General features: G+C 42.8%; 1 protein-coding gene across 1 annotated transcript in view; it reads right to left on the bottom strand.

Moving 5' to 3' along the window:
* AFF3 (AF4/FMR2 family member 3) overlaps nucleotides 1–23174 on the bottom strand; it is a 285751-nt gene that overhangs the window by 85974 nt on the left and 176603 nt on the right. The window contains exon 8 of the mRNA XM_035894361.1: nucleotides 8428–8479. Within this exon, the coding sequence (XP_035750254.1) occupies nucleotides 8428–8479 (52 nt within the window). The remainder of the gene's footprint in view (nucleotides 1–8427; nucleotides 8480–23174) is intronic.

Genomic DNA, 23174 nt, shown 5'->3' with positions numbered 1-23174 from the left:
TTTCTGGCGTACATTGTTCTTTCTCCTCTGCTTTGCCCATTAATCCTTATTAATCTTCAGGGGCAGCACAGTCTAGTGACTTGAACATGGCACCTGGGAGCGAAAGACCCAAGTGCTAATCCTGGCTTTGCAGCTGACTTGCCATGTGGCTTCAAACAAGCCACATCTCAGTCTCAGTCTCCTTGTCAATTCAACAGAGATAATAATTCTTGCGTAGCTCTACCTAAATACCTCTCAGGGGCACTGTATTAAGTAGTTAATACTTGTTAAGTGATTTGGATCTCCAAATTACTGTATAATCAGCATAGGTATTAACCATACCGAGAATTTTATATATCTGTAAATGTTGAGTCTTCTGTCCTGCATCTGTTCAGACTTCTCCTGCAGTCTGGCCCTCCAAAACCATGCAGGATTTCAACACAGACGAGTTAACTTTAATCTTTTTCGGTGGAGATGAACAGAAGGAAATTCCTTGGTACTTTACATTAATAAAATGGTTAATTTTCAATGAGACTGGAGGAAGGTCTCAGTCATTGCAAGTGAAGCAGCTGTCACCTTGGAAAACCTCCTCTGCCTCCACAGAAGTAGTCTCCTTACTCAGGAAAAGGTAACTTGGCTGAAGTGCTGCTTACATGTAGGATATTGCGGGCAAAAAATGCCAGTATTGTGCCACAGGCTTTACAAGATTTACTGGGAAGTCTGAAAGCTCAGAAATTAAAGTAGATTTTTTCTAAAAGCCCATACATGTGAAAATAGGGGAAATACAAGTATGAATTCCCAAAATGGTGGTAACTCTGCCAAGGGAGGTGCTATATCAATCAACTAAGATGCATTTGCTACTACCCAAGTATCTGCTTGGATTGTGCTAGGAAATAAAAAAGAAGATGGGGGATAACATCCTAAGTTGATTGAAATCAGTGGCTAAACTCCTGTTGACTTCAGAGGAGAGAGAGTTCATATTAGGTGCAGGAGAAATTGTAGCAACGGTTCCCCAGTCCTTTCTTCTTAAATTCTAGTTTTGATGGATTGTCTGCTGGCTCTTTTTGCTTATTTCTCATTGTGTTCTAATAGAGCTGCTACTCCCTTTATAATGTCCTTTTTCCCCCCCAGTTTATTTTCTTCATTCATTTCTTTTTTTATTCCCTTAACCCCTTTCCCTTCTCACGTTCCTTTTGTTTTCTGACATGCTCTCAGCTGCCCCTTTCTCTGCTTCTGCTGTCATCCATCTCCATGCACCACATCTCCTTCACACAGCTCCTCGTGCTGGCACCACCCCAGCCTGAGCTGAATGGCCAAGGGAAGCAAAGTGAGCGGGGCCTTCTGCCTTGCACGGACATGTGTGTGAGAGAGGCACAAGCGGAGTCCCTACAGCATTCCTCACTGCCTTCTGCTTCCCTTGCACAGGGAAAACCTGGGCTGATACTACAAATGCGCAAGTTGAGAGGGATAGACTGGTACAGCGACATAAAAATAATGGAGCGGGATAAGCTAGCACATGCCCTTGGAGCTCCTGAACATGTCGGGGGTATGTTCTCCTCTCACAGCTTGCAATAGCTGTAATATTACGAACGGCACTAATTCGTACTCTAAATTATTTGTGACTGCTGGTTATTTAACCGTTCTCTTACAGGCACGCTGGAATGAATTTGCCTGAAGGCAAACAGACGCCTTGCGGCCACGCTTGAATGGGGCGAAGGCTCAGGCGTCGTGGTTGGCTTCAGCGAGGGCTCTCTGCGGCAGGGGGGGGGGGGCGTGGGGGCGGGGGGTGCCACGCAAACAGACGCCTTGCGGCCACGCTTGAATGGGGCGAAGGCTCAGGCGTCGTGGTTGGCTTCAGCGAGGGCTCTCTGCGGCAGGCGGAGCGGCGCGTGGGCTGAAGGGATCGCAAGAACCGGGAACAAGGGAAGGCCAGTCTGGAGATGTGGAGCCTAATGCTTCTTTACACCCCAAATTAGCTGACACTGCTGAATTGATTGTATCGGGATATGTTCCCACTCCAGTCACAACAGACATTTGTACAGTAATTCCAGTACAAAGGGGGAAAAAACCTAACCAAAGATTTCAAGAAGATGGGGTTAAGGCAGTTAGAGTAGATGCAGAGAGAAACTGTTACACTTGGAAAAAGGTGATACCAGTGGAAAAGGGCAGGCTTTGGAGATTTGCTAGAGCTAAAACTTAACTTAGTCACGGCCTCCACATGAAGAGGCAAGGAAGATGCCCTTGTATTTTGAGTTTATTTTCCAGTCTATTTTTAGAGGTTTGCTACTGAGGAGCACAAAGATCAGAGTGCCGTGTTTGAGTTCTCCCAAATTTTGTGCACGTCCAAGAGCCAAGATGATCTCTAACCTTTTTCACTGTCATTCATGGTGGTGGCACTCAAATTTAGAGCTTGATCCTGCCCACCAGTGCATGACAGACATTGAATCTGATTTTGTAAGATAGGCGGTGATGTGAGCCAAGTTTGGCAGGACAAGACCGAGCTCTTATTTTGTTCTATCTGACAGTTTCAGTGAGGCAATCTTGGTCTTCTTGTCATGCCTTGTGGAAGTGCAAATTTAGATGTCACAGAGATTTTAAAATCAGAGCTGGCAAACCACAAAAAAAAGAAAAAAAGCTTGGCTCAGCTGGCTTAAATCTTACTTTGGATTTTAGTTAAGTTGGATACCAAAAGGATTGCTTCTCTAATACACAGGAAATAATGGACTTACCCAAGTTAAGTAAGTCTGTTACAGTGGCTATTCCTCCCGTCTAAAAATGCACTCACGTTACAGTGACAGAGGGCTGAGCAGAGCATTTGGATTAAGTACAAAACCACCTGAGGTTCCAGCCATTCCTTAACCTAAAACTTAATTTTTCCACTTTTGCTTATCTCTGCTTTGTGCAGTTTTGGTTGCAGTCAGACACGCATGTGGCCAGACTTCATGAAATAAGTTTCCTGTGCTTGGTGGAGTGAGAAACTCTGCCTAAGAAAGATTTCTTTTTTTTTTACAAGTTTATCAGGGCATTTTTTTTTGAGACAAATTAATTTGCAGTGATGATGCAGGCTCTGTGCATTTTTTTTTTCCAGGGATAAGTGTTCTCATCCCCTTTTTCACTCATTTTCCTTCTGATCAACCATGAAGTATTGCACTGATGAAGAGGTGAATAAAAGGGAGCACAACACTAAAATGACTTAATGTGGTTAAAATATTCGGACGTGGCATATGTGAGCGCAATTAGCACCGCCTAAAAATAGTTCTAATGATGAACAGGGCTATGCAGTGGTGTGTTATAATTTGCCCAATATAACTCTCCTCTCTAGATGTACCCAACTCTGCGCTCTGCTCGGCTGATCTTTGACTTCAGAAAGCGCCGTCCTAACAGAGGAGGTCTTACGGAAAGAAAGCTTGAAGCCACTTTGCCCCCTTTTCAATTTGTTTCAAAATTCATTACAGATGGCTTCAAATTAGCTGGAATATTCCATTGCATATGCAGAAGTAGTGCTTATAAAGACTCTACTAAAAATTATTCCTTCTGGAAGAAGGTGGATGCATGACCATTCATTTCAGGATAATTTTTATCTTTTCGTTGATTGTCACTCTATATCCAGAAGTGAGAGGGAACAGCCCTCCACATAATTAGAAAGATTGTCTTTACATACATTCTTTCTCATTTGTTTCTGGCTACCATTAAATAAATGAAACATGATTTTATAACTTAAAAAAAGAAATAATTTCCTAATGTTATTTACATAGGGACACGGCCACACTGATTGCCATTGACCACGTAGATGGACTTTTGTCCTGTTGCAATAACAGGATGGATTTGGCTGGTCCTAAATGCCTACACTGCAGACAGTCCTGCCAGAAAGATGCATTTCCAGCGCTGAACCCTGGCATCCCACAGTGCATATGTGGCGGGGAGGAAATGTAGGCACGTATGCCCCCACCGAGGCTGTGGGTGTAACTTGAATTAGCATCAAGTTTCCCGGCTCAGCCATAGCCAGGGTGATGCTGGAGCATGGACAGGTCCCCCAGGGCCAGTGGCCCACCCTGGCTGGCCCCGGGCTGCTGTGGATCGGGGGCAGCCCCGGGACCCGCTGGGAGGGCACCAGGCTGGGTGGGCTGCCAACGCCCTGGGGGGCTCGGGCTGGCAAGCCAGACCAGGCTGCCGAGACTTTTATTTTATTGCACTGAAGCTGTTCCTGGCGACCTTTCTGGAGGCTGCTCTTCCCCCCGAGGTGTCCTGTGAAGGGACACGGCTTTCTGTTTGTCTTGGCTTGCCTGCGGAGGGGCCGGTTTTGCTCTATGGCGCTCGGACCCTGCAGGGCCAGCCTGTCCCCGTCCAGCCACTTGCAGGCAAATGCTGCCTTCCCTCTTCATGTGCCTCAGGGCACATGAGAAAAATTAATGAACCCAAGAGGACTGTTCGCTGCCTCCCTGTGGACTGTGTGTGGAGGGTGCCTTCAGCCCCTACATTTACCTGCTGCTGCAGGGAGATAGTTGTAGAATTATTAAAAAAAAAAAAAAAGATTACTAAAGTTGGGTCTTTCCTTTTGAGATACAGCAGGGGCTGGAGTGCGGAGCCATGTCCCTGGGAGTGTGTTCTGATTGCTTCTTCAACTTCTGTTTATACAATTTTACAAAATTTTGGCAGGAATCAAGAGCACATACCAGGGTGTTGGCTTTTATGAATCCCATGGGATGTGAAAGTCAAGCTGACTGGATGAACTTTGGTTACATATTCCAGACAAGCACAATGACTCTATTTATTCAGACTTGGCAGCCAGAATGCAGATTGACTCTGTGGGTAATAAATTTTCACAGCCACAAAACTTCAGCGGCAACCAACCTGATCCCGCGCAGAAAAAATGCATACAAGGAAGCAGACTTGGGTAGCAAAAATATGTTAGATTATTATTCCATGTATGCGTACCAGTCAGTTAATTTATTTGGCTATTGATTGACATGAATTGCACAAATGATGCCAGGGACCTTTTTCCCCTTAAAGGAACTACTTTCTATTACAAAACTTTCATATTGTGAAAGGACAAGTTGGGGGAAAAAAAGAGAATTGTTCATATTACAATTGACAATCTCCTTTTAATATTTCACCCAAGACTGATTTAAGTTATCCAGTGACCTCTACGGAGAAGAGCAGGGTATTATAATGGGGACTGTTTCATGTGCTACGCCACACTTCAAGGAACCAAAAAGCAATAACCACTACAATTCAGTACTCCGAACAATCTTAAGTACAATTTTGACATCTTCATGCTACAAAGCTTCAGATGCTTTCTGGGAGAGATGATGATGAAATTATTACTCTATATGTTATAAATCAAAATGAATTGGCTCTTTAACTTGCAGATTTATGTTAACTACCTTGGTATCTGTTAATTGCATGCTCTTCAGATATTGATTGGGGATTAAAAAGTATATTTTCTTCAATCTGTGTGATGTAAAATATGCCAACAGGAAATTTTCCCTCTGCATATTAGATCCTATGATCACTGCCTGTAAAATTAAAACGATCAGTTTAAATGGATAAACTATGCTCATTAAAGAGGAAAAATACATTTATGTAATTAAAATTAAGAGACTAATATGTGTGGATAATGTAATTACTGTGGGCGCACACACACTCAGCTCAAACCCAGCCTCTTTTGCCTCTCCTGGGTCTGTGAATCTCACTACCTTAATTGCTGACGCGGAGGGAAGGGTTGGGAATGCCTTGCCCACTGCTGGTCCCGAAGCTCTTAATCATGTGTCTGTCTTGTGTTTGGCCTCCCTCATCCATGGCTCACATTCCCTGGGTCAGTCACAGCCCTCCAAACACCGACCCTGGGAGAGCAGGAGCACCGGTCCCCCTTTGCACTGCTTCAGAAACCTTCCCTTTGCTGCTTGGCCATTTCAGATGCAACCGCAAAATCTCCCCTGAAGTTTTCAAAGTCTTTCCCCTAAACTGCCCTGTTTAGAAATCAGCAAAATCAAAAGCTTCCCAGTTCTTGTTCAGATCACCTTCAGCTCTTTAAGAAATTGGACTACTTAAATGAGTCTGTGTGCTCAAAGATTAATTAATTGTGTAAGGAATATCCAGGAATCACTCATGTACTGTTCCTATTCCTTCATCTTTGATTTCTTTCTTTCCTGTTCCCGAGCTCAGGAGGAGAGCTGAGATTAAAGAGCTTCAGAATTAGGATGTAAAAGAAAATGCGTTCTTCCACTGACATTTAGACACGGATCTGTGTTGTAATCTGGGCATTTATTGGCAGAGGGGGTCTGTGTTACTCTTTTTGTGGGCCTGTTTCCTTCTAGGTAGATGGAAACTTAGTGTTTTGTTTATCCAGCAGGCATATTTATTCATTAAGCAAACCTGCAGGTCTCAGCTGAGGTTCTGCAAGGCTTTTCATATAGCGGGAGCCAGCCTGTGCCTCCAGGAGACTTTAATCTGTACAGATTCAAGCTAGAAAAAAATGTGACTAGGAAAAGGAAAGAGGACCAAGTCACAGACTATATGCCAAAGGTCTAGACTATAGGGTCCGTGACGATTAGAAGTGAATACTGGGATCTCAGCTCCGCTCTTTGCCGCGCGGGTGGCAAACTCTGTCCTGGCTCTGCAGAGCTTGTTCGAGCACTGAGGCGAAAGACCCAGGCTGTATCAGCTGTACCTTAAAGCTCTGGTTATGGAGCAAAGACCTTGCGCAAGCACACATAATACTGAGCAATCAAAGCGCATGGAAGATGTTAAGGGTCGTAAGTGGTAGTGCTAAACCGAAGGTACCATGTGTGCACGCCTGAATGGCGGTATGTTTCCATGATCCCTTCTCCGCCTAAACCTACTCATGTCCTTTCATCTCCTCCGTGACAAACACTTTCACAGGTCCTTTGCTGCTTGCTATGAAGCAAACCAGAATTCTAGCTCTCTGGCTCTGCCAGCCTGTTCCATGCTGACCTCCATCATGCAGGATCCCGTCTCCCTTCCTACCTGAAGGACAAGCCATCTCTCCCCACCTCCCTACCACCCAGCCCCTTGCTGCAAGCACCACGGCATCTTGGCATGCTATTGTTATTCTTCAGGCATCCCCTCTGTCCCTCACTTTACTTTGCCCTATGCTGTCTATGCACTGTATTTTAAACTATCTAGACAAGCAGGAAGAGTAATTAAATGTGAAGTGTTTCAGGATGAAATACATTAAACAAAAAGAAATTGTATAAATATGTAAATAATTGAATCTATGTGCTGAATCTTCTTAACACCAAGAAGCTTTGCTCAAAATAGACAACATAATGGTTTAGTATAAATATTAAAAGGTTTTGATTTACCTGTTGTTTGGAATATATTGTAAAATAGAGACTGCTAATAACAAGAGTTGAAGAAAACCCTGGAAGAGCTTCATGCCTACATACCTAGAATGATTTGTCTAAGATCCTAAATTTCAGAAGTCTAGATAGCTCCAGCTACCCTTGACTGAAATAATAACATTTGAAACCCGTTACATCCAGGTCTGGATCCACCTGTGAGATGCAACCAGGGGCAGTACTGCCCTCCTACGCTCCGGTGAAGGCACACAACTTGCATTTTACTGCAAGAAGGCAGGGAAGTGGCTCTTGCCCTCTCATCCCCAACCAAACCACCCATGCCGCTATACTGAGAAGGAGAGAGCGTGGCATAGAGCTTGGCAACGAGGCACTCAGCTGGTCATGGGAAAGTCAAGATCCATCCCTATTCTAGTGAGTACTTAATTATTTAGACAAAACACAGAAATGCTTCAAGGAAAAATTGGGAGACACCTCACCCTGCCAACAAAACCCAGCTCTCCTGCTAGGTGGAAAACTTTGGCTGATGTATCTGCTCCCAGTCATGTGGTTTGGGGTCGTTAAAACCCAGGCAGGTGCCCTAATTGCTGTGTTATGAAGTGAACCAAATGCACAGCCAAGGCATTCTCTCAGCTACTCCCTAGCTTTCTTAGCACACGTGGGCCATGCAGAGACAGGACTGAAAATGTTCGGAGGAGAGGCGAGGGCCGGGGGGATGCCAGCGAGGCTCTAGGCAGGTAAGAGGTAAGCAGCCCAGTGGCTAATCCCTGGGGCCAGCTCAGGATTGCAAGGTTTGGCCTGAACCCTTAATCCAGAATTCCTGTTTCTCCCCTCCTTGGCTGCTCTTTAAAACAAACCAAAATCAGATCAGGAGGAGACTGATACAAAAACCTTCTGGGTCGCATCAAGGTAATAAATCAAGAGCACTGCCGACCGTTCCCCACCAACCCAGCAGTTAGCACAGGCGGGCTGGCTCCGAGCAGCAACATCTGTTACTCCAGTTACAGTACTGCCATGTATTTTGATAACCTTTATGTATGTTTTGAAAAAGCATTAGCAAAATATTTGCAATAGCTCCGTCTCAACATGAAACATGCTACAAGTGACACGTTAGTTGTCTGGTTCTTACCTGGTCAGTCTCTTCTTCGTCGCTGCTTAACTTGAGGTCATCTTCTAGCATTCTGGAAAGCAAGCAGTAGAAAAAAATTATAATTTACCAAAATGCTTTAGCTCTGATGTTTTCTCTGAGCTACTGTAAACATTTAATAATTTAAATAGAAAGAAAATATATTTTATCCCAGTAACTCTGTAGATGTGACACTTTATGATTTTTTCTTATCCAGTTGCTATCAACTAACTTCTTAATTCATTTCCTACTATTACTGCCTCAGGGAAAATGTTTACTAGAGTAATAATGGATTTTGCAAAGATTCTTGTTATTACAATCACTGACAAACAATTTTTATATGCTAAAAATAATATTTTTGATGCTGACAGGTCAGTAGTCTCTCTGAAAGGAAAATTTTGCTCCATTTGGCTTTGAGCTTACAAAACAGAAGTAGGTATTTACACTGGCAGTACTGCAGCACACAATAAGACTCAGTGATGTATCCCAAAGGCCATTTTTACTTTATTGCATGTTTGATGTAAAATTGACATTGACTGAAACAATTAAAACTAAAATATATTGTCTCAGTGCACAAGAGTAGCCACAAGGATTTCACTGTCATATAAACATAGAAAATAATGCATCTTTTCTAACGGGGATTTCATCCTCCCTTCCCATATCCTTTCCTCAACTTGCTTAAACAGGCTTACAAAGAAAAGGAGTTTGTTTTTACCTCCATGAATTTTTTTTACAAGCTAGGTTTAACCAGCAGTTAAAGGAGTTAAAGAGGTGCAAAGATTTCCCCCAGCGCTTGAAAGGTCTTCAAGAATGGGATCTATTTTTAAGAAATGCCTCTGTAATAATATTAATAATAAATTCAGAAAGTTGCTAATTTTTCTTCTGTTCTGGGGAAAGAGAATTGGTAATTTCGTCTTGACTCCAGAAGAAAGCTTGGTGAGCAATTCAAACACATCCTGTGACGTGGGTGGTCCCCGGAGTGTAAATATCTCAAGAAGACATACGTAGTAATTTCAAACCACCTCCTTGTACTTGTGCCTGGATCTTCTAAGAGTGTGCCTGAAAAGCATGATTCTTACATGGGAGACATGGTGTGCCATGTCTTAAAAGAGCACTGAGCCTAACCACGTTCTCCTCAGCTCCTCGCTATACGTACAGTCCCTGCCTGTTGCTGCCGTCACAGCTGCTTCCCTATTTCCCGTGGCACCTTTCGGGGAACGTAGGTGTATAAGAACAGGATTGGGTGTCAGGGTAGAAATTCCCACGAGTTCATCTCTTAAAGACTCGTCTTGCTTTTTTCCCACATTCCCTTCTACTCCTGCCAAGATTTTTCCTCTGCAAAACCAACAGATCAAATTCAGCAAAATCTCATTGCAATGTAGATACCTCAAATATATAGGACACCCATTGAGTTAGAGGGACTTAACAATTTCACAGCAAGACTTGCCCATGTTTTATCTAGAGGAAGGGCAGGAAAAGGCTCGCTCTGCCATCTCCTGAGTCAGCAAAAAACTCCGGTGGCTGTATTGGTGCAGCCACTGGCCAAGCTAACAAGCCCTGCTGAGAAGTGGGCAAATGGGACAGGTACGAATGACATGGGATATAGCTCCTAGGAGCTAAAATATGTCAGAGATGCAAAGCTTGCTGTAAACATTGCAAGATCCACATTGGCTTTGCATCCCACCACTTACAGGGATCCAAACAATCTTACAGTTGCTCATTTTTTTAGTTAGATCTGTTTAGGACATACCTGAGAAAATAGTGCTTGAAAGTAGAAAGCTCAGATCTGGGATTGGGCACTATGTAATTAAACGTGATGAAATCTGCACTGATAGTGATTTAACCGGAGAGGGATGTGCTTACTGTGTGAAAAGCAGAGCACCCAGGGTGCCACTGCCTGCTCTCCCTTGGGTTTGAGTATGTGAATTTCTGCTAGTGAGGTGCTACATTATTTAAGATTTAGCAATTTAGCTCTTCTCCTAAATGGATGTTGAAAAATCAGAGGCATATAACAAAATGTTCTAGGTAGATCTATATATTTATTAGTGTCCTGGCTTTTTGTATCAACATAAAAAAAAAGTCTATTGTGAATCTGTGATTAGAAGCAAGTACGATGCTTCAAAGCCTTCAGGTGTGAGTGGAGCTAAGGTGAGGGACCAGGAGTGCAAGCAGGAGCCATCCACACAAAAGAAACAAGAAACCAAAGCGCTGGCCCATCAACTTCTCCTTGCTTGCATGTTTTAGCCTGTCTTTATTTTCCCTGTCTGTTTCTCATTTCAGAAGCGCCGCTCTCCAAGAAAAGCACTGCCTGCCCAGGGCTCGCGGCCCCTTTTGGAACCACCGTCAGAGTACAAACAATCTCCTAACGCTGGGGATAGGAAAAAACAGGTCATCATAAAATGATTGCTTGCTTGCTTGCTTTTTTCCCCTAGAGTGGGATCTGGCCTGCCTGATCCATGTACTTGTCACAAGGATGTATCAGGTTAAGACAGCTTGCCAATGTGGAGGTCTACCTCGTAAAGGCAGGAGCTGTGCAAGTATAACATCCATGCCTGAAAGTCCTCACTGGTTCGCAGATGGCTTTCACAGTCAGGTGAGGCCCTCAGCCCTGATCTACAAAGCTACAGCCAGAGCAGGGGACACTGTCGCCGGCGACTTCAGCTTCACCCACCAGCAGTCCTGGAGAGGGAGGCCCCTTGGACACCTGGCAGCTCTCACAGCCCAGGCTGAAGCACATCCTGGGTGAGGAGGAGGAGGGATCTGTGCTATAGGGACTCCAGTTTGCAGTAAGGAAGCTAAGACCAGTTTCGAGTCTGGATGCTTTTGAGGAACGCTTCTCCTCAACAACCCATTTCCTCCACGACAACGATGATGGTTAAAAGAAAAAGTCCATAACTGGACCAGCAGCCCCCCTTGAAGAGAGGGAGAACAGAAGAGAAGAGAAATACTTTAAGCTCCACAAGAGACATTACATTAATTTGTAATTTATCTGAAAAGCACTTTGGCACAGATTCAGCACAGAATGAGATTTGGTACACCCTATGTTAGCAGAGCACTTCAGATCATGTTTGAATCAACCCCTGCTCGGGATGGAATTTCTTTACATATTCTGGCAAACTAGTACAAGGACGGACAGACAAACACATACAAGCTCATGTGCAAATACAACCTTTTCAACACAGCCTATCTATAGCTATTTTCCATACCACCTTTTTTCAGGATACACAAAATCCAGGCCAGTAAGTGACATCGTCCATGGGCTTTAAGATTTTTCAGAACGGGCTTGGCTTTGATGTGCTCGGGCACTGGTAAAAAGATAAGTAAATATAACTTTGTAAACAAAAGCTAGAAAAATGAAGCGGTACTCGAAGCAGCCCTGAAAAATACACACCACCACTTAGGGTTTCTGCACTGGAAAGGAGCACATTCAGCCAGGAAGTCACTTTGCAGGACCTAATTACACATTTTTAGTGAAATCTCCATGAGGTCGCCGAGGCAGCGAGGTGTGGGAGGCTCAGGCGGGAGTGCTCATCGTACTCTAATGAATGCATTTGTTCCTTTCTCCTCAAAGAACATGGCAGGTAGAGACATGATGAAGGGAAATGAGGATGAGTTTGGGATATTGAGAAATGCCTCAGCAAGCCACCTGGTTTCTTTCTCCACTAACCAAGTATGGGGTTGCAGCCTGGGGTGCTGGGCCACCCAGTTATGGTGGGAAAGGAGCGGGGTGCTGAGGGGTTACTTCCATGCAATGGAAAATAGACAGGAAGTCTTCTAGAGGGCATCAATATCCAACATCTGCCAACTGTGACTGCATGTCCAAATCTCCTACATAGCTTATCAGAAAGCCTGAACTGTTTTATCTGGGGGCTGCTCACTGGTTCAGTAGGCTACCAGGGTGGGGTGAGCATGTGGGGCACTGCAGAGGGACCCTGTGTGATTCCTGATCATCCCACAGTGTCGAAGGGCCAGGAGATGCTCCTGGTCAAAGGTACCAGGGGTTTGGGATGGGAGGCTGTGGCAGGCTGCCCGGGAACCTTGCTCAAAGGGAATGATCAAGCCGAGACTTGCAGCTTCACTGTTTTGTCTGTCTGTCTTTTTTCCTGATTTGTTGTTGAAAAGTCAAGTCCCAAGCAAGAATTACCTTCAGCCCCAGCCAGAGTCCAGGGGACAGCAGAAAGACATCTAGTTTACCCTCTGGGAGGTAACATCAAGTTTCAAGTGTGAGAGTAGAGACAGGGCTCACGTCGAAGATTTTTGGGTTTGAAAGAGCTGGAAGAGAAGGAGCTGCTGGGGAAGGAGATGTCGATGGTGCGGTGCCTGGAGAAGGTGGCCTTCAACAGCCAGTTGAGAATCAGTTGCAACTTTTAATGCCTGGAGCCAGTCTGAGACCTTTGCAGCATAGTTCTGCTTAGGAGGATATCTATTTAATTCCAGAGTGAAGACATGGCCCTACACAGGAGCTATCCTTCACATTTGCTGGGGCACACAAAAGAAGTAGCAGGCGTCATACCTTGCATTTTACTTTAACCTCTCATATATTTCACATTCCTTGGCCTAATGAGTTCTTTTATTCTCCCTTGCAAATTACTTACTGAGGCACAAAACTCTCAAAAAATGCCTCTGTGGTTTTGTTTTGTGATTAGAGAGGTTGCCTTTTGGCATGTAAATCAAAGGACAAGAGAAGAGGCCCTGAAGATTTTCGAGAGTTTATGAAAATGAGGGGAAAAACCCTCCCTGTGTCCCTCTGGTGGTCTAAACTACTATACAAGACATGGTCTTCATGACAATCTTGATAATCAGAATCAAAAAAAAAATCAAGATGGGAAAGGAAATATATTGATAGTAATTAAATCATTAACACTAATGCTTTAGGAGAGAACATGCCAATGGTTTGCAAGCCCAAGGTGTAAATATATGTATGTTGCAATTGTTATTTAAATAAATTCAGAAGTCACCATCTTTGCAATTTGTGAAAGATCTCATGAATCTGTTAATCTGATCAAGTATATTGTTCCATTTTAATGCTAGGCAGCATCTCAGTCAGAATACTGTGTTTATTATGGACTTCTGTGATTTCTGCTCGTTATGTAAGAAAGGAACTTCAGTAGTGGAAAAATACTTTGATTTTAGCTGAAGAGGAACCCCACAAAGCAAAGAGTTGTGATGAAATATGAAAATCGGATAACTAAGTGCTCATTCAAGTTTATGCCACCACAATGTTTCATCTGAATGAGACTGGTTTTGGAAAATTATCTTATTTTTTAATGCACAGTATTGACATTTTACTTTCTTTCCTATAAATACACAGTGACCTTTCAAGAACCAGACAGTAGTTTCAATATTACCAGAAACCCAGAAAGAAAACAGATATTATTCTAAGCAGCAGTATACTGGAAAGCTCTCAGACTGGTTCCCGATGTTTAAATTCACAACTGATGCACTGATATAGGAGAAGAAAAGTATTTGCTTCACATTGTAGAAAAACCAAACCAAACCAAACCTTCCTGGGGGCACAATACTGTGCAAGACCTTTAGCTCTTGTTCACAGCAAAATGAGAGAGAACACCAGCTGGGGATCTGCCGTTCCAATCCAGACCGTGCCCTTATGTTACTGGGATTATGTCAGCTACAAGCGCTCATGTACGCAACGTGACTTAAGCTCCCATAAGACAAATGTATCTTTGTACATTCTGGGTGTCTTTGGTTGCTTTCTAAAAGAGAAATGCAAGGAAAAATATGCCTGGTAAGAAGTACGGACAATTCATAAGAAACAGATTAACGTGTTTCCTTCCTTAAAAAAAAAGAAAAAAAAAAAAGGGAAACTAATGTTGCTATTACCTTGGTTACTTGCATGTAATAGATGACCAGTTATATTTGCTATGCACCTACAGTCAAAAAGGGTATTTCAGACAGCTTTGTTTACTAATCCTAAATATAGGAGTAGCTGGTTTTATACAATAGTAATTTTTAATTAATTAGATTCTGATTGCTGAAATTATTTTTCATTTTGGTGCTATAACTGATGCAAATGTTTCACTTTAAAAAAGCTCATGCATTTATATTATCTGAAAAGTGTAGTATTTATTTGTGTTTTGTATGAAATAAAGTCAAAAGCTTATGGATTGAAGTAAACAACTAGATCAAGAGGATATTTTATAAATGCTGTAATAGAGCTTTCAGCAGGCTCGTAAGACCTCTGCAAGCACTGCTTGCAGCATCTAAAATTCCCTCTGAATATACGATGTTTAAGTTGTAAAAACCCTTCAACAAACAGTTTGTGCAAGTTCTGCTACACAGAAACATGTAGGAAAACACTATTATATAGAATACCGTCAAATCTAATTAAAAACAGAGGGAGAAGGCCAGTAAAATCAGGCTGGTGAAATATTAATGTACTTAATGCTGGAATGAAGCATATATATCAATGTGAGATTTAATTCCAGAGTGTAGAATTTAAATGCCTGAAAAACGGGCTCGGTCTATAGAAATAGAATTAGCAATTCCAATAAAAAATAGATGCTCTGAAGGAAAAGTTTTCTGTCCTTGGCTTGAATCCATCTAGGATAGTCTACACCACTCTCCAAAACCATTTAAACCGGCTAAATGCTCTGCTAAATTCCCATTACACTGACGGTCTCATTAGAAATGCAAGGCAATCCTCTGCGAGTGATACAGCCATCCCTCTCTCCTCTGAGCAGAAGTTGAAATAAGGTTTCCTCTGCAGCAGCTGCCCCGGTGAGCAGCCGGGCTTGCCCCGGTGATGTTTTCCCCCTTTAAAGAAAGGGAGAACAAATGCAATTGAATCATACCCCGAATTTTCTAATTCCTTGGCAGGGTGTGGTAAGAAAGCGCCCCACAGTCCACAGCACTTCCCCAGGATGAAGTTTGGGCAGAAGGACCTAGAATACCTCCTTAAAAATGGGAGAAATTCTTTAGAAAAGCCGGGAAATGAACCCGTGTGAGCCCACTCCCCGAGCATGGAAGCTACCTAAAAATGCACGAATGCTCAGAGAGAGGGAAGAGTGATGAGAGACGCACGGGCAGCTCAGGCCTAAGCACCTGCCTGAGTAGTTCAATCACTCTGAGGACTTCCCAGAGTTTCATGGCTAATCATGCTCTGCGTGACACAAGGAAATCCATTCAGGGAATAGAAGTTTTTGAATGCGCCGCTCGCAGTTTTCCAATCCGTTTCTTGTCTCCCTGCCCCTGCTCCCCCCAGGCTCTCTGGGTGTGATTAGCAGTTATTTACTAACTCTCTCCCTCTGATTTCCTAGCAATTGCTGATGCTGCCATCTACAAAATATTCGTTTCAAATGAGGAATGACATAAGAGTGCGTGAAAGGCACTACGGCCTTGTGTGTCAGCCGCTGTGGCAGAAATCTTGGGGAATTTAATGTGTCTGAGAGAGAACTGCCTCTGCTGAGTCTCTCCGCTGGAGGTGCAGCATCCGATTTTATCCTCGGTGATTATTTCCTCACAAATAGCCTCTTTCTGCCGAATCCTGGGCATTATAAGCATCTGTCCTCATGCTGGAGTCATCACCCCACACATTTTTATTCTCGTGCTCCCTTGCAGACGACTGCAGTCATCCGTATAACGCTGACCGTTCATTTAGCAGTGTTCAGACCTGAGGCTGCCGTGGTGTTTGTCCCTGTCTTGCCGGTCAGGGCAAGGGAAATGAGATCGTTTAAGGCTAGAGGTTCTCAAACTTTGCTGCGCTGGAATATCATTAAAGCGATGGGGAAAGGGGCAGCTCCGTGTCCCTGTGTGGTCCCCTGGGCCCTGCCCTGCCTGCCAGGGGCTCAGCCCATCTCTCTGTCCTGGGGCATCCTGCCGGCGCCGACTCCCAGCTCACCTCCATCCCTCAAGTGGTTTTGGAGTTGCAGCTTCCCAGGGTGGAGTCCCCACTTAAAAAACGGAGTCAGGAGGACGTTCCTTGTTCTGGGGTATACAACTTCATGCCGGTTTCTTTCAAGCCTCCTTTCTTTAAGCGAGGCTGAATTATTAATTGTTCAGACTATTTGATAACCTGCTCCACCCTCACCATTTTTTTCTCTTATCAACCTCCACAAAGTTTTACCATCGGTGATTATGATTTACTACCACGTCCTAGTTGCCGGCTCCTCACAGAATAAAATCAGCTTTGGTTAATAGGAACTTACATTTCTTTTTGAAAGGAAAACATTGAGCGCAAATAATTATGCTCTTGTCCTTCAGTTCCTCAGTGGTATTAAAGGAACCCTGTTTGGGCTGCCCCCAAACTTGGTGTGTGGTAGGAGGTGCCAGGCAACCTGTCTGTAAAACTTAAACTTTCTTCCTTGGCCTTTTGGCATATTGCACAGCATGAGCTGTCTGCTGGGGTTTACCCCACAGGTCAGTGTACATCACAAATGACCCTCAGATTTTGCTAGCCACCGGCCTTCATGGCTACATGGTAGCGTGAAAGATCTGAGGCCTACAGATTCTTGTGTCCAGGGTAACTGATTTTAAATAATTTATTGTCTCTAGACACTCTCCAGCTTCCTGCCTTTTCTCATATACAAAAATATTCATTGACTCTAATATTATTAACAGCTTTAATACTTCCAGCTAATAAGGGGCTATTGCTAGAATTTCTTTATTGTTGTTGTTCTTTATATACCTTAAGAAAACCCTTATTCTTACTGTCCTTGAACTTTCCTCTGGTATCCTCCACCCCTTTTATCCATTTCAGTATTTTATAATTTCTCTTTTAGATTGATGGTTATCTTCCCCTTTCATGTTACATGCATTTTACATTTCATTTCTATGACACAGATTGCTTTTTCATTGCTAATTGCTACTTTTACTTCACCACTGAAGCTGAGCTAGCTTTCAGCAAAGTTGGCTTTTTCCTTGATTGTGGAAATGCAGCCTTTTGCTTAACTTAACGAGTGCTGCTTAAAAAATTCCAAACTTCCTAGTTTCTAGGTTTTTCTACCCAGTCAATTTCTGGTCAACAATTTCTTCCACTTTGGGACGCTAGCCTTTCCTCATTGGGACTGTCCTTTACTTGTCTAGCATGGATGTAATAAAATCATGATCTAGTTCCCAGGCAACTGTGTGCTTCCCACCCAGTGACTGACTTATCTTTACTCAAAGCAAGGGTGAGTATTTCTGGTTAAACATCCTCAGTTCTAGAAAAGTGCCACAAAGCCCATCCACAACCTTTATTTTCATTTCATGGCTGCGCTGGATCTCAGGTGATACCTTCAGAACTAAGACCTCTGGTAGCCACCTGATGAGTCTGCCTTTGCTTTACAGATCAGTGCCGATGGAGCAGCTCCGTCCCCTCCTGTAACTGGAGTTGATACTCAATGATTCAATGGCTCTGGGGTAAAGAAGCAGCTTATTTGATATCCCCAGCTGGAGCTTTTCATGTCAATGAAGGCTAGAGGAGGGGAGGAACTGGCTAATTCGGTCCCTCCCAATGGCACATTGGCTGACAGGCAGATACAGAGAGGCTATTGCAGAATATATATTGGGACTGAGCAGCAGGACAGGAACATATGGGAACTATACCTCCTCCATAAGCTCCCAAGCTCCAGCCAGTAGAAGCATGGCTGTGAAAGACAGACCAGGACCCCCAAAGTTTTCAGCATTTCCTTTTAAATACTTTTCCTAGCCATTTCCTGAAAAGCCACTATATGTATTTTACTCGGTCCCGTCTGCAATACTTATAGCTTCATTTAGTTTTAATATAGTTATAAATGGGCTGTAGCGGCCTGCTTCTTTTAATAACTAAGTAAATGAAACCCTGTCTGTAATAATAAATGAACCATCCATCTGGGAGGCCTCCAGTAAAAATTTCAACAGGTATTTATTGCTCCTTTATGTAAACAGTACTCTGGACAATACAAGTGATTATACTCTCTGTCAGCCCTGTCAGGAAGGAGACAGTATAGTTTTGGATGAGGTTCCATAGCGTACACACTGAATTTACAGGTTTATTTGACTAGATGAGAAAAAATGATTAAAACAAGCAAATAAACAAACAAGAACCCAGTTGGCTACTGTGAAAAGGGAGCAAACCATTTCATTCAAAGATATGGGCTGCGAGGATAAAATATAGAAAATTGACAGGTCCATGGTGCAACAGACTCCTCACAACTCCAGATGCTTCACAGACACCCCCCTAAACAAAAACACCCCCCCTCTGCAGAAGTGGAAGGAGCTCCACTGTAAAATCAACACTTTATAGAGACTTCAAAATATATTGTGCCCTTGTAGGTTCTCACGGTATGGAAGGGCAGTGCCTTGGGAGAATCCCTGACCGGGGCACAAGGAGCGGCAGACCACGCAATCCATCCCTGGGGGTCATCCCTTTCACTCACCGACACAGGCTGGAAAGGGCAATAGCGCGAGACTTTTGCAGTAATTAAATTTTAATTAAAAAAATCTCATTGTTAAAATCATCTTCATACCACTACTATATTCCGGCTCCTAATAACATACCATTACATTCTGCTATTGTTGAAATAATACAATGTCAGAATATATTGTCAAATAATTAATTCAATATGTGGTAAGAAGGCAAAAAAAAAAAAAAGAAACAAGGGGCAGAAAGACCTAAAAGCTCTGAAAGTAGGGCCAGGTTGATGTGCCATCACTCAATGCTGAGGATTGAGCAGTAGAGAGTTCTGTGCATTAAATATATAGGGGCTGCTGTGATTTTTGTCAAAATTTCCAGACCTCGAATTTCTGCAGGAACAGGCTTACACCTCTCCCATGAGCAGGTTTCTCAGTGCCTTTCATTTCCAGCCAAGCTAGGCATAGGGAAAAATGCATTTTTTACCTTACGAGGCAGACTACAAAAGGAAACCAAAGTACTTGGCCAAAACATCGGGCAGCATTCCATCCCATGGGGCAAATGGATGGCTGCTCATTGTGGAGACCTGCACCCTGTGTGCTCGGCTCAGAGAAAGGGCTAGCACTGCTCTCAAAGGGACTACCTCCATGGCCAGGGCATTTCCAGCATTTTTACTAAGCTCCGCACGCTAACAAACTTATTAGGAGATGGTGCATTAGTAAGAGTATTCTCTTTTCTCCTCTCTGCTTTTGTTGTACCTATCTCACAAGATGCTGAAAAGGGAGAAGATAATCCCAAGGGGGCAGACACCTCTGAACTGACAGCAGTGCCACCAAAATACAGGAGGAGTTGTCAGGTTTTCCTGCGGATGGGCTGAAGGAGGGAAGGGGCTGCTCAGGCAGCACCAGGGCTGGGGGCACAGGCACTGCCAGGACAGAGGAGCTGGAGGCTGGCACTAGCACCAGGGGCGAGCACATGGCCGTGAACTTCACTGCTAGAGGGGAGAAAAACGTGTGTGATCCACAGTGGTCAGATAGTTCCTTTGCTTCATGCGGAGCTGCACGGAAGGGACATGGGATCCCGTTAATTGAAATTGCATCTTGCAGCTCCGGTCGAGGTGTGCCCTTGGGTTGTCCATGGGCTTCCTGGCACAGACCCCCAGCTGCCCTGGGGTCTGATGGCACCAAGCACTTCTGGTCTGCTCATCTCACTACAAGATAACCCCTTTCCTGAGTCAAAATGTGGAATTCCTCTTTCTTAGAAATTATCTCCTTTGCAATAACCTCCTTGCAACAGCAGAAATAATCAACTGCAGGCTGCTCCTTCAGAGAGGGGAAGGGCTCTACTCCCAGCATTCAGATCCTGCATGTGCACCACCTGGACTGCAACATACATATATATATATATGTATATTTTATAAAAAGAAAAGCATGTATTTTTTCTTTTAAAACACTTTTTGGGCAAAATGATGAAGTTAGCTCTCAAATAGTAAACCACACTATATCTCCTTTCTAATGTCTCTTTTTAAATATACACTGGGGAACAACTCTCATAACTCACTCGACACACACTATCTTATGAGTTATAGGTCGGTCTTCTACGCGCGGAGTATGTGTTGCACTTCTACACACCGTTATGAATTTTCCATCCCTCATCATTCATAATGTGTCAGAATATCTATTACAAACTCCTGTTTGCAAGAAGAGCTTCTATTTTCCCCTTTCATTTTATCACTGCTCTTAAATTTTCTCCCGGACACCAGCTTGGCATGCTGGCAGTACCATGCTGGCAGTTTCTAAGAAAAAGGTATATTCAAAAATCATATGTCAGGGCCGTAATGTCACTTCCAAAGAAATATCCTTTTTTAACTAATAGACGTAGTGTATAAAAATGAATTAGACACAATTGCATTCTGATTGCCAAATTCTACCACCCAGCTGCTAACTACCGCAACCATCTTGTAAAAAATAATAATCTGGAAGTCTAAATGATGTCTGATAATGCTTTCTGCCACCCTAAATCTTTGGAAGTGTTGAGTCATCTTGAGAAAAATGTCGACAATCATTTTTCACAAAGGCTCGAGCGTGGACAAGGCTCTAACTAAAGTCTTGTCTGAGGGATTTAGAGCTGAGGGGAATTTTCTGACAAACAGTTCAGCCATCAATGTGATCGCACATCAGTGTGAGGACTGGCCAAAATGCTTGGCAACTGCTAGATTGGAGAAATGCTTTTCCCTAAATTACTAAAAAAGTTTAATTCCTATGTAAATTGATTAATTTCAACATTTCTGAAATGCCATGCTTTCATTTTCTTCTTTCAAAAACATTACTTCGAAGTATGCTTGTATCCATTGCTGTAATAAAGCTGCCCAAGAGCTTTCTGGAGGGAGGTAAGCTAAATTAAACGATTAGCCCTGAATGTATGTTTTTCATTTTGCTGAGAAAATGAATGCTACTATTTTTTTTCAGTTGACCCATGTGATTTTTTTATTATATCAAACAAAATGTCAGTTACCCACGCTGATTCAGAAGTCAGTCTAATTCGGTCTGCAAAGTACTGGTTTGAGTTTCATCTGCATCCACAAAATATACTGGCTTCTTTAATTTTTTTTCCCACTCATTGGCTATTAATTGAAGCTTTCTGTGAAATATTTTTTTCTGTCATCATACTGCCATCCATAGGAGCAAACTTCTATACCATAGCAATATTGTAAGCCAGTGTTGGTATGAACCAAGCATGCAGGACATGGGTTCTCAGATTGTTACATGACTGAAATTTGAGGATTTGGGTTTTGCGGTTTGGTTTGGTTTGGTTTTTTACAAAATCAGATTGGAATTAAGACCACTTGCTCAAATCTGCTCCATTATACAACTCCTTGGTTGATTGGTTGGTTTGAATGTTTGAAATTTATGATTATCTGATACTGAATTCCCAGGAATTAAACTCTACATAGTCTCCTACAGGACCTATGTACGGCCTCTGCTTTTGAAAAAAATCGCATTAAATATCACTTAACTTGTGATTATTTGATGTCAGATCGAGTCCAATCAAAACAATCATTATTATTTCAGAAGTACTTTTGGGTGTGGAAATAAAATATGCAGGACTTAATATTGACAAAGCTGTGGGTAATTATCTATTTGATATTTAAGTAAGAATAGACCTTACAGATAATAACATTAATTTAGTACAACTGCAAATAATTTGTAGGCAAATACTGTGTCTATATTATGCAATATATATTTAAAAAGTCATCTGTATGAGGAATGAGACTTGATTTCTAAAGAATTCAATTTAGCAGTAACAAAGTTAACGGTCAAAAGTGGATCTCCTAAACTAAATATATGGGGTTAGTTTCATCATCAGTGTCACTCTAGTAAAACCAGTTTCAGCAGCAATTAGCTTAGCCCACTATACTACCTTCAAGGCAAATGATTTTTTACTGATAAGAGAAAATGCTTCAGTTGCACATGATTTATCAGGCACTAAATATTTCATCAGATGGCTGATGAAAATAGTGAATAAAATAGGCAAAAATGTAGGAGATTGACAATAAAGAACTTCGAAATATGTAAATAACCTTCCAGAAGTTCTATAAGCCTTTAGACTATCTCCAACAGACTCTATTAGCCTAAAGAAATCACTCTGTATTTTTTCATGTACTATTATCCTCACACTAACAGCAGAAAAGTTTTTAGTGTTCAAAAGATGCAGCAAACAGCCCTCACTACACATCTTTAGAAATGCCTCGTGCTTGAAGTCTAGAAGCAATTTAAATCTGTGTCGGGGAAGAATTGGGAGTGAACGAAAGGTCTGCCAGAATTTTCTTATCGATACTTTCTCCAACTCTTCCTTCTAGCTGAACACCAAGGCACAAGGACTTACTCTCCTTATTACCAGGAGCATTAACTAGAATGAAATAGGACCCATCCTATCAAAACAGGTGCCAATTTATTATTGGGCTGTAGTCTATCACACTATTTTCTAGTGAGAGATCTCTGCATAGGTGCATTTCCCAACACCTTATGAGGTCGAAACAAACCCGTGATTATTCTCATTCAATTGGAAAGAGGAAACCAAGGCAAAAAGATTCACTATTTTTTTCCGAAGTCACACTGTTCAATCGGATCCAGAACTGCGGAAGAAAACGCCAGGTCCTGACTGGGGGAACACATCGGCGTTGCCTCAGACGTACCCATGACCCAACATCTGATGCTGTTCAGCCTCTACTTCACCTTTGGAGCCTGCTCTAGGAGGAAATTTTAAGTGAAAGAAGGCTGAAGACGAGGTGGGAAGGTGAAGAAGTGCCGAATGAGTATCTTTCTATTTAAAACAATCTCTCTTCTATCAGAGCACAGCAGAGCTACTGGAGCAGAATATGTCGACATTTAAGAGCCTGTAATTCTCTGGCAAATACGCA

The sequence above is a fragment of the Egretta garzetta genome, unplaced genomic scaffold (assembly GCF_000687185.1).
Source record: "Egretta garzetta isolate BGI_Z169 unplaced genomic scaffold, ASM68718v1 scaffold5, whole genome shotgun sequence".
Lineage (NCBI taxonomy): Eukaryota > Metazoa > Chordata > Aves > Pelecaniformes > Ardeidae > Egretta > Egretta garzetta.
This window is presented reverse-complemented; position numbering and strand designations above follow the sequence as displayed.